At 37.1% G+C, this 12,528-nt stretch overlaps 1 protein-coding gene across 1 annotated transcript; it reads right to left on the bottom strand.

Moving 5' to 3' along the window:
- Positions 1-1,864: 1,864 nt before the first annotated feature.
- On the bottom strand, positions 1,865-5,915 carry LOC147866161 (fatty acyl-CoA reductase 2, chloroplastic-like). The gene is made up of 8 exons (XM_087317489.1): positions 5,707-5,915; positions 4,688-5,092; positions 4,350-4,584; positions 3,884-4,045; positions 3,699-3,780; positions 3,072-3,335; positions 2,559-2,668; positions 1,865-2,098 (listed from the first exon to the last, which is right to left on the bottom strand). Exons 1-8 carry the CDS (start codon positions 5,855-5,857, stop codon positions 1,933-1,935), a joined length of 1,575 nt encoding a protein of 524 aa, XP_087173615.1. The 5' UTR covers positions 5,858-5,915; the 3' UTR covers positions 1,865-1,932.
- Positions 5,916-12,528: the final 6,613 nt, after the last annotated feature.

Below are 12,528 nucleotides of genomic sequence, written 5' to 3'. Positions count from 1 at the left end.
CCTACATTGTCCACAATTATATACATGCACGTATGGGTCAAAGTATAAATTATAACTCATTTTATTAGTATGGATACAAGTACACCTCATATTTTTGTAAAACTTACCTAATTAATATAAGTCTTTAAGTTAGTGTTTCCCTTGTCGCAGTAGTGACATATTGAGCCATTGTTGAACTTTATTATGCCTACATTAACTTATCAACACGTCCAAACTTGCATGATTTCTAATGATCTCCACTCGTAGACCTATCATGTATTTTTATATTTGCAAATTCTCATCAAGTTGAGGAACATGTGATACTAGTGCATCCAATTTTTGTAGAGAGGGTGTATTTGCTTCGTTTTAAGAAGATTCTACAAGTGGAATGCGCAATCCTTCCACTTGTGAACGCGAACGTGTTCGTCACGTTGATGGACCCCAATATGTCGTAGATCTCCTTTATTTTGGTGGTATAGTCGGTAACCGACATTTCCCATTTTCGGATGTTATTGAGCTCTTGTCGGAGCTACAACTTCTGGCCTCTTGTTGTTCACCGGTTATGAATAGAAAGTATTTGCAAGTTTTAATGGAGGCTTTACGAAACACTGAGAGTATGCATGAGAGATAGAGAGAGAGTAGAACAGTAAAACTAAATTCAAAAACTTAATAAAACACTCTTTACATACAATGTTCGTAGTGAACACTTTTATACAATTCCTTGAAAGGACTAACAGAAGTATTGACATCTACTTCAATACTTGTACCGAGCGTCTAACGCTAACTCCAAGAAATATGCCTACATACTAGGCTAGGACCGTAGGCCTCTAATGGCCTACCTATTACACTCTGATTCAGACACCGATCAAGCTCTCCATTGCAACTCCCCTCTCCGGACACGAATCTGGTTCTCAGTTCCAGATACCGATCCGACTCTGGCTTACTCAGCCAATCCGGATCAGGTTGAGCTTGTCTGCTCAATAGGTTCTGACAAACATATGTCTTTGCTATTATATCCTGCAAGATCCATTAAGGATCATTTTGAATCAACTGTAATCACTAATATGTAGATATCACTTCCTCCTCTAGCATATACAACTCTACAGGATAGATAAACTAACATAAGAACTTTCACACTCCAGCTTACAAAGTAGAATTTCCAGTTTAATAATATTGTTCCAAATCATTAACTTGTGTCAGATGAGACTACCATTGTGATATTCTTAAATTTAAATACATTGCGGAAGTGGAGATCATCGACTTTAAATATTCTCCTGAAAACTACATGTTCTCTATTTAGAGACTTGTTATATATTAATAATTTAGCAAATTCTATATAGGTGGTTGATCATGTGATACTGGTGCACCCATTATTTCACAATAGCCTAAATTTGTACTACTACAAAAGGAATCTAAAAGTGGAATGCGTGATCCTTCCACTTGTGAACACGAACGTGTCGTCTATCCAATTGTTAATCAATATCTCCCCTTTAAATGTTCTCATTGTACTCCAACTTAATCATATCAATATCTCCTTTCTACCTAACCAAAGCTACCATGAAATCTTTAAACCTAATGGTTGAAAAGAGATATACAAATAATTATGTCATGATTTTTTTACAAACTGAATCGTTGCCAATTCCTAGATTTATGATTTGAAAACCCAAGTCAAAACAAGTTATGGTTCAGTATTCTCTTATAATCAAATCATGCATAGCATGTTTTTACATTGACAAGTCACGGAAAAAACATAACGTTCGAAAATCATGATAAACACATAGTGTTAATATTTAGCATATTGTTTGGGTTTTTCCACATGAATGTTTAATATGATATGATACATCAATATTGTATGCAAATGTGAGTTGCATGAAATGTTGGAAAACAATGAATAAGTTGATACAAATAATGAGTAAGGAGAACCAAGAAATGACATACTTTCTTCAGATTCCTTCAAAGTTTGGAGCGAAAACCCTTTAATACATGCTTCCTTAAGCCTGGAATATGTATCTTTTTTATGTAGGTCTCCCAATCAATGTCATTGAAATTGAAGCCAAATAATAGTTTTTCTTCGCTTGATAGATTTTCATAGAGTTGTTGTGTATTGGAAGTGTCAAATCTATAAACATTGGAAAATGTTGAAATGAAGTAGAGCATTGTTTGGTTGTGCATTTTGTTAAATAAATTGATTTGAGGTTAGTTTACCAACATATAACTATGTCATGTATTATGCATACATGAGAGAAGGTAAAACACGAAAGAGAAACATGCCTACATAGTGGAGACCATAGAATCTATTAATGTATTGTTGTTTGTCTCTTTAATAATATCTTATATGCCATATTGTGCAATGTTCATGAATGCTCAAACATACAAATGCACAACCCATTTTTCCACATGCAACATTAGCAAATATATATGCACTTTTAAATAACATAGGAATATATTTACTTCAACATGCAAAATAGCTTGAAACTTTGGAGTTCCCTTCTCTAAACAATAAGAATTGGAAAGATGCCATCGTGTATAGACCCCACTATATTCACTATTTGTAACCAAATGTGTTAAGAGGAACCTACCTTCCTTGATAGAATGTGTAATGATAATAGATTTTGGCTAGGTTGATTGCACGCTCTTTTATTGTGAGAGCCATTTGTTGGTACTGTTTAAAGGACTTTGGACTTGATTCCTAGATATCGTAAAGGAGAATGGTTAGTTACATTGATATGTGTGCACATTAGCTAGAAAAATATACCTTTGAAAAGATACACCCAAATCAACTTACATGACTGAAACATATATGCATTTGGAATAGGATAATAAACCGAAGGTATATTTTAAAGGCTTTATAGGGCATGTATAGGGGATGTCAAGCCAAAGTAGAGAAACTAATCATTAAGCACAATGTCTACATTTGCATGATATGAATGGAGACGTGAAGCATCCCCTCTAAGTAATACTTATAGATTCAAGAAGTGACTTGATAAAAATTCAAAAAATTGAAGAAGAAGATGACGTAGTTATAAACCATCTTGTTGTCTACCTTAAAAACTGGTGTGTAAAATATTGCATAGAGTAAAATTTTAAGATACCTTAGATTCCAAATCAACTTGAGATAATGCCTCTGTATAGCTCTCCATATCTCGGTAAGTTTGAAACTTCATGTTTCTTATAGGTTTTCCGGTGTTGTCTATGAGAGGCTCCTCTTGAAAATGCTCTTCTAAGAATCTCATGTTGTTTGACAAGGAGCAAGGGTTCACCATTGATGATGCAATGTGGTAAATTTTTAATCCTGGCTTACAAGCATGTTTTGCCATGGCAGCAAGCATTGCATTTGCCACCATATCCACTGGTACCTACATCGTGTTCCCAATCATAGTGTGGTAAATATGGTTTACACACATGCAAGAATCACCATTATGGAAGTGTGCACATGGTTTAGTGAAATATCAAAATGGTTGAAAATGCACTTGGGTTAGTAATCATTTTAATAGCCATGGTTGAAAATGCTCAATAGTAAAAATAAAAATAAAAAGCAATTTTGGAGCACCAAGGTTTCAAGAGAAGAGACTTATACCAAGGGGCTTAAATAAAATGAATGAAATAGTGGTCAAAGGAGTTGGAAATGAAGAAAACGAACTAATAAACCAAGTAAATCCAAACAGTAGAATGATTGCAAATAAAATCTAAAGCAAAGAACAAATTGAGAAGATACAAACCACATCAAGAAGACACTTTGGATCCATGGGGAAGCCAGAGAGTTTACCCTTTCCGTATGATATGATGATGGGGTCCATCATCCTTGTGTATAAGAAAACATTAACACATATTATGCTCAAGTAATGTGTTATGGTCACGATATTAGTCCAAAGATGGTGTTAAAAATGTCATTGAGCACCATTACCTGTTGCCTTCTATCCAGCCTGGAAATGGCTCTTTTAATGAACTCTCCACTATACTTGGTCTCACAATCACCGTCGGTAGATCATCTCTCATACTATCAATAACCATCTCTCCCATTGCCTTTGTAAAGACATAAGTGTCTTGCCAACCAAAGTGATTCGCTCTAACATCAAATGATCAATTATCGTCTCTCTCAATTTCTAGTAGGCACTTATACCAAGAGATTACACACTAAACCACATTATGCATACATCATACGAGAAACCATTGACCTTACATATCACACAAGAAACTTAGGACATTACAAGAAAATATATGAATTCGCATTCTACGCTCAACCCAGAAGGTTGAAAGCAATTCCGGTGCCGATAAATGTTACTCAATTGGAGAGTAACCCGCAATCAATTTAATAATGAATATCTTCACATTGCTAAAGATTAAGCTTTATTCAACACTCTTTATCTTACCTTTCCAATCCTAGCTCCTTCATGTTGTTAGTAATGTTGTTTTCTCTATCATGATTTTTTGTAGATGCAATCTCATTAAAGGCACTCAATTTCTCTTTGATAAGTTTGAATTCGAAATCGACAAATGTGCTAGGATGCAAACTTGGGTCCATGGTTATGGTCGCATTAGAAATGTTGTATCCATAATTGAAGGTTTGTTCGTACAGAAGGCCTTTTCGTTTCCCATGGGCAAAGGCTACAAAACAACAGAAATTAAAAAACTTAGCATACGACACATACAGGTCTAATAATGTAAATAAAGGTTTGATGGATTAATCGAAGGTCCACGTTAACATCACCTGTTGACACATGCATTAAAAGTTGTAGATGTTGACAGCATTTAGCAAATTCCATAATTCTTCGAGTGCTTCCCGTGTTCATATTTAGTGCATGGTCATACCGTTCATCGAAGCCCGTTGTAGCAGCACAATTGACGATTATATCGATTCTGGTAGCAAGGAAGGTAAATGTCAAGGGATCCATGCCCAACATTTCCTTCGTCATGTCACCCACCACGGGAGTTATCTTTTGCTCCATGAATGCTTCATATTCTTCGCCATGGCGAGATTGCAAGCATTTGAACAAATTACTACATAAGATCTCCTCCTTTAGTCTAAGTTTTGCGCAACTTGCATTTGGTGCTTTGATTAGTAAGTACAAATGCCTCACATCTGGTTGCACCCGCAATATCTTCTCCACAAGCACTACATTGTAGGATATTCTCATGTAATTAATATTAGGAGAATTGAACATCTACTCATGACCATCTACTTATTTGTAATGATAATATTAGGTGTTCAATATATTAATTGAAAACATTGGAATTCAAGGTCTAGTTTCAAACATAATGCACAACGATGATATTGTACTAGAGCATTAATATATATAATTAGTGATTTTGTTCCGAACTTTGCCACCTTCAAGTATATTAAGTTAGTAGTGTTCTAAACTACAGAAAAGTTGGGAGGTGGTATGGATACATAAGCAAAGTGATAACTAATTATCTTAGCGAGATATTTAGGATTACACACAAACCCTTTTTCTGTGTTTTAAGTACATCATGTAGACAACTCTTGCACATCGAATCGAAGGACAACAACAAGTCCAATATTATTAGATATGCAATGGTCAAGATATTCTATTGTGGACGGTTAAATATTTAATGGGGGGTGTGCATTTTGGACTACATAAGAGTAGGTTATATGTCTATGAACATCATATCATGTAAACCGAAGAACACGAGTTTTGGCTAGGAATGGTATATGGGTATCGCATTTAGTTGTAGTTAAAAAACTATTTAGGCCACTTTCATAATTACCTTTGGCGAGGAAGCCAGTGGCTCCGGTTATGAAGATGGCCTTGTCCTTGAGGAGAGGGACAATGTCCAGGCCAGGGGGACCTACGTCCACGTTTCTTCCTGCACATTGGTCACCATGGAGAGATTCCGAGTTCGGCTCCAAGACTTGCATAATGGGGCTACCATTTGGCGACCAATCCTTCGTAGTAGCTACGAATGAATCCACACTAGTACCTTCTCCTCCATTGATATAATGACCATTTTTAAGCAATGCATTCATAGATTGCTTCCTATGTCTCGCATGACTTGTAGTATTGCTTGGAGGACTGGCCTTGATTTTAGTAGGTGGGGAGCTAAATTGGGCATATAAGTTATAATAAGCTTTGCAAGGCGACCCCAAGCCGTGGAAGAAGGAAATATTCATGGCTAAGTGAAAGCACAGAGAAGAAATGTTCGTTAAGTAACCCCTTTATATATATACTAAATTGGGGAAGGAGACAAAGGGCTCTCTAACTAAATAAATGGAAGGGTTTGCTCATTACGGCACTCAATGAATGGCCCAGAAATAGACACGTAGGTATTTCTTCTGAGCGTGCAGGAAATTAGTAGCTCAATTAATCGTATTATGTAGATATGTATAAATCCAACATGATTCAATTGAGTCATTTTAATTAGATTGACGAAAGTTGTATAGGAAGACTCATTGATAGGAACTCACGGCCAATGATTTTTGTCACTATCTCTACAAAAGGAAACAAGGACATGTCTCCAATACCTAACGTCAATTAAGTCACAAACATATTGATATATGCATGCATTCGAGGGACATATGACTCCACCAGGTCATCCAACTTCTTCTTTTTGTCCTTTTTTGCCGTCCAAAATTAAGAACTCATTGTAAACATAGAATGCAATCAACAATGCACCTACCTAGAATGTATGGACTGGGATCATTGCCAACCAACCCCAAGATGTCGTGGTCACAAGTGTTAGGGTCTTGCGGGGTATCTCTCACTCAATCGAGTCAATTCATTAGATTGACGAAAGTTGTATAGGAGCACTCTCGATAGTAAGTAACGCACTTCTAATGATTTTTGTCACTATCTCTACAAAAGGAGACGAGGACATGTCTCCAATACCTAACACCAATCACTGGTCACAAACATATGCATGCATTTTTCGCTATCTCTACAAAAGGAAACAAGGACATGTCTCCCATAAGTAACACCAATCACAAGTCACAAACATATGCATGCATTTGAGGGAGATATGACTCCAATAGGTCATCCAACTTCTTTTTTAGCACAACCCCACCACCTAGGCGAATCACGTAAATGTTCTCATCAAGTTTACATTTGATTCCGAGAGAACCAACACATGTAATTGCATTGTTTATTGCATTCTATCTTTAACATGAGTTCTTAATTTGGAATAGAAAATGGTGTTTGCCGTGACGTGAAATATAATAGAGCTTTAGTTAAAGATTCCACCAAACCAACTTGAGAGGATGAGGGTGGTGAAAGGTTTATATTTCGGGAAACTCGTATTGCATTGTAGTTCACACTAATTTCTTGGTTTTATATCTTGTTTTCTTTGGTTAAGATGTGCAAGCAGGGGCGTACCAGAAATCATAATCCATCAACTTTTGGAATTTATGGACTGGGATCAAGGACAATCATGTTGTCATGGTCACAAGTGTTAGGGTATTGCAGGGTAAATGTGACCACGCCTATACTAGGTGTTCTTGTGCTCTTCGTGATGGTGATGGTTCTGGTGCTAGTGGTTCTACTTGAGTTGTTGTCCTGGTTGGTGTCGATAATTTGGCATACGAGATAAACTTAGTTGTAGGTGGCCGACATTTACAAATGGGTGATGTCATGTCCTCGTTTGTTTACCCCAACACCATCTCATGTGTTGGGATGGTTGAGGGGAATTCCTCAAACATACGCTCCATATTTATTGTGATGAAATATGAAAACAAAGGTGTCACATAGTTTAACATTTTTCAATTTTTTTCGTAAAACCTAAGGAAAAGAGGATTCATAATCCTCCTTTTCAAATATCGACCCTTCCTCTCACCATTGAATCAGAGCATTAGAGCCATGCTATGTAGTGTGTCGTTTTTAGATTTTTAAAATAATGACACAATAGGTGTGGATGTGTGGGGTTTAAGTACTTGGCATAATGGCTTAGGCCATATTTGTAATTAGCAGTGGGCACTAAAGAAGGTAAACATGGGATACGTAAAGAAGAAAAAGGAAAAGCAAAATGTATGTGAGACACCATGATAAGAACAGAGGAAGGTATATGAAGGTTCTCCCACAACAAAAATAGGGGAATACTTGGCCTATGTAAGTAATGGTTAATCGAGAATGACATATATTAATAAAAAACTTCAGAAGACTCTACTGGAGATGTACAAAGTCAGTTTTCTGCATTTAAGTGTGCTTAAAGATTCGTTTTAGCGAGACAAATTTATAGAACTTTATTTCACTCAAATCGGAGCAGTAGAGAATTAGATATAAACCCTGAAAGATTGTGATTGCTAAAGAATAAATCTCGGTTTTTTTACAATTCTGAGGTCAATTAATGTTAGAATCTCTCCATGTTTGTGACCATGTTTGAATCCTTAGTCCATATTCTATTTGTCTTAATGTTTCTCTAGCATTTTTGTATCACAAAGAATTCATTTTCTGTTCAACTCTTCCTATTGCATTGTTTGTTCCGTTGATAATTACCTCATTCTTGTTCTCTCTATATCTTCTTGCATATAGTTACCCTTCGCCCCCTCATACTATTACATCTATATCCCATTCCAATTCTTATGTCCTAATATTCAAAGCTTTTGGTTGTTTTTACTCCATCGATCTATAGTATGTTCCTTGTTTGTACTTGAGTAGTCATTTTATTTTGAAAGGCAATGACCTTCTCCAATCTCTTCACTAGCCCTTGTTCAAGTAGTAGAGCAATGATGAACACCTCACCTCATCCATCCACAAGTACGTTTAGGGTTATGCATTTTCTACACACATAGAAATTACATTCACATAAATGAGCATACATGCATACAAATTTGACAAATGGTCACACACATTGTTAGATTTAAGGTTAGTATTAGGGTTAATTAACCATTAAAACACTCAAAAATTAGGAATCACATCCAAATACACACTAATTAACAATCACACACATATGCATCCATCTCCACATACACATACACATACACATACACATACACATACACATACACACACACATACACATACACATACACATACACACATATGCAATGTGATACTTCAGAAAACACACATGCCTCTCCATCCAAGCTCTAATCTTTATCGCTTTAGAATAACTATTCCATTAAGTGTGTGTCCTCTTAAGTGTGCCATTGTATTAGGTGCGCTTTTTATGGAGGCCAAATTCTACATCAAAAAATTTACATTGTTTCATGACAAAATTATATCAAACCAAATTAAAATTATATTCTAAACATTAAAAACAATAATATAATCAACAAAAATAAAATTTCTTGGTTATTCTCTATATCATACCATACTCATGTAAGGTCATTTGCCTACATTTAGGTATACGCTTAAAAATAAGGGCAGAATTTGCTTCTTGAATAATTTTATGAGCACTCTATAAAGCTGATTTTCTTTTCTTTTCTTTTTCTCATCTCAAATAAGTTGTTGATAGGATTGAATCAAGCATGAGTTCAATATCAACAATACTTCAGGAATAATTACATCGTCTTCCCTTTAACATCCATGCATATCTTACATCTCAACAAACTCAAATTCCAAATTGTTTTAACTATATGCAAGTGGGGTTCATTGGTGTTCTAAGGTTGCCCATTTCACGAGTCTAAATTTGTTTCTAGAGTTTGATTTTTTGAAAACATAAAATGAGAAGTAATTCTAATTCACATTATTTTCGTTTTGTAGATGAAAGATAATGGGCAATCACCTACGAATTATGAGCCAAAAAATAACCACATACAAAGGAAATAAATATTCAACAAATATAAAATCCCAACCATTTCTAAAGGTAAGTTCAATTTACAAGTTATATCATTTTACTATTGTCTCTTTATCTTATAACAAAATTCTAACCATTTTTAGGATTTTATAGGTTAAGGAAATTCACAAAACTTAGGACATTCTTGAATTCAAATGAGACCAACAAATCAACCACACAAGACTTCCACATCCAACCAAGAATCCTGCGGGGGAAGAGGTGATCAATTCATCACTGAATAATTCTGCAAGGCGGGTCACAAACAACGTCCAAGGCGGGTCATCAAACTTCAAGAAGGGAAGGCAATGTGGTCTGCGTTCAAGAAAGCAATATTAGCAAAGTTCGTGACAACGGATTTGTTGAGGATGACTCGACATGTCTTGATGAAGTGGATAAAGAAGAAAAATAAGAAGATGAGCACTCCGACGGTATACGACGAGGTCGACCAGATGTTTAGTCATCTCCCCGCCACGGACTAAGCGTTGCTTGAGGAGGACACGACATTGTATTTCCTAAAAGTTGTGGATGTGGAGGATAGATGAGAATTGTGGACTCTCCTTGAAATTGATGCCCAAATGAACGAGCTTGTGACAGACTAGACTACAGTGAAGCAAGCATGCAATGGCTCGATGACACTAACTTGGCACAGTCATGTGTAGAAAAAGTGAGACCACCCAAAGTGACCGAGCCGCCTAAAGAAAGAAACCTGGATGAAAAGAAGATTGATGATGACATCATTGAAGAATTAGTGAAGAAGCTCATCGAGATGGTCACACTAGTGAACATGAATCGTCGAGGGTTGAAGGGAAAAAATCCCTTGAGATTTGTGTGTTGCGATAGTGTGGATCACATGAGAAGGGATTGTGCAAGCCTTTGAGAGGCCATCCGACAAAATATCATATACATGGATGGCAACATGATCTGCTCGAGTGAAACTAGAAGACCCTTGAGGGTGAATTTCGGAATACGGGGAATGAAGAAAGCTATGGAAGATGCTGAGGCGACTCATATGGATGTGATGCACTATGCTACATCAGCCAATATAAGGGTCGAGAAAGATAAAAATGAAGCTCCCAGAATAGGAACAAGGTTCTGGTTTACTATTCTTGAGTATGAGAAGAAGGTGAAAGTTACTTCGGACGAGGTAGAGCTTCCAAACTGAAGTGTGCAAAGTATGACCGGATGGTCAGATCCGGTAGATGACAATACCATACCCCCGAAAGTCGAGCAACCCATCAAAAAGAGAAAAAGAATGGAAGGGCAAGACAACCCATCAAAAAGACATGAAACAAGGAACATGAAAAAGAAAGAAGATGTGAAAGCAAGTCAAGATTTATGAATGGAGGTTAGGGACTCAAGCTAGAAAGGAGAAGCGAGCAAAAGAGTTGAAGAAATAGCTCAACCCATGGGGGTTGATGTCGGAGACCCTGCTAGGAAGGGGAGAACTATGCCTACCTATAAGCTAAGGTCGGACATAGAACAGATGTCAAATTTGAAGAAGATTCTCGAAGAAAGTGCTCTTGATAGCCATGTGACCTTGTCCTTGAGGGAATTGCTTGACATTATAGAAAAGTAGTTCCATGATACGATTGTGGACCTCATTAAGAGAAAACGGAAACAGTTAGGCGAGGAAGAAGAGAAACCACAAAAAGCAAAAACAAATGCCAGAACGATGGCAAGGGACGAAGTCAATGAAGATATGGTGGACAGTCACTATACTCAGCCTCATTGGGCACGAGCGACGAAGGATACACAAGTAAAGTTGGGAGAAAGAAAAGAAATAGTTGTAGCTTTAATAGACATGGATCCGAGATCAACCTTATGTCAACTGAGGTTTACAAAAAGGGAAGATGGCCCATAAATCATGGGTAGAAGATCCATGCAGCAACGAAAGCTATTGAAGACTTGTATGATGCATGTCCTAATATTCCCCATCACAATTGGCGATTTCGAGATAGATCAACACTTTTTTGTTCAAGACTCGGCATCCCATCCTATCTTTCTAGAGCAACCGTACATAACATCGTCTCGGAAGAAACCAAAGTGTTCGACAATGGTGCGACATTTGCTCGAGTAAGGAGTCTTGATGGGAAGAAGGCCGTACAGTTCTTGACTATACGTGCCAACCACGAAAGGAATCAAGATAGACTTGGAGAAGATGCATATTTTTAGGTCGAGCTTGCGAGCAGGGTGTGAATAGTCCAAACAAGCATATGCCCCCGAGAATGAAGAAAGTTCGTGATTTTGTGGAAGGAGGGTTATATGTAGCCCCTAATTTAGTCTCGGATGCAAAGCTTCGAGGAAGCTTTAAGAGAAGAACAAATAATGGAAGACAAAAGCATCAAATGGGTTACGGAGGAAGCCTCATTTAATGACAACATTGGCGAAATGGAGAATGTTGTGGACTTGAGCCCTCGTAACCAGCAAATAATTTAGATAAACTCCATTGACAGGTATAAACGAAGTATCATGGCCAAGATGGTCGAAGTTAACAAAAAATACAAAACGGTGGACAAGAAAATAAAACCTATTGCTATTCCACTACCTAAGGATAGTTGGCAAAGAATGAAGGAAGTTGCATGGGATCCAAGAGGGATCAGAAATACATTCACTAAAGAGACAAGAGATAAGCTTCGCCTTGGAAAACATGAATTTCTCTTGCTAGAAGAAGAAGCCAAGAGCCGAATCGGTGTCCGCATTAGTGTTCGGAACGAAGAACCGGATCAATGTCCAGTAAGGTGAGCTGGATTGGAGAGCCGGACCCATGTGCGACCTGGTGGGCCGTTGGAGGCCTATGTTCCTAGTCTACTAGGTAGTTATGGT

This window comes from Azolla caroliniana, unplaced genomic scaffold (genome assembly GCF_043228905.1).
Source record: "Azolla caroliniana isolate FFs.n. ecotype wild unplaced genomic scaffold, voAzoCaro1.0.p SCAF_3, whole genome shotgun sequence".
NCBI lineage: Eukaryota > Viridiplantae > Streptophyta > Polypodiopsida > Salviniales > Salviniaceae > Azolla > Azolla caroliniana.
Note: the sequence above shows the minus strand (reverse complement) of the source record. Positions and strands in the feature narration are given on the sequence as shown.

Excerpts from the sequence above, each read along its gene's own strand:
- LOC147866161 (XM_087317489.1), bottom strand. The coding sequence starts at position 5,857 with ATGCAAGTCTTGGAGCCGAACTCGGAATCTCTCCATGGTGACCAATGT. Across the intron at positions 3,781-3,883 it reads GGCTGGATAGAAGGCAACAG|GATGATGGACCCCATCATCA; the intron begins GTAATGGTGCTC and ends CTTATACACAAG. Across the intron at positions 2,099-2,558 it reads TACACATTCTATCAAGGAAG|ATTTGACACTTCCAATACAC; the intron begins GTAGGTTCCTCT and ends CAATGTTTATAG.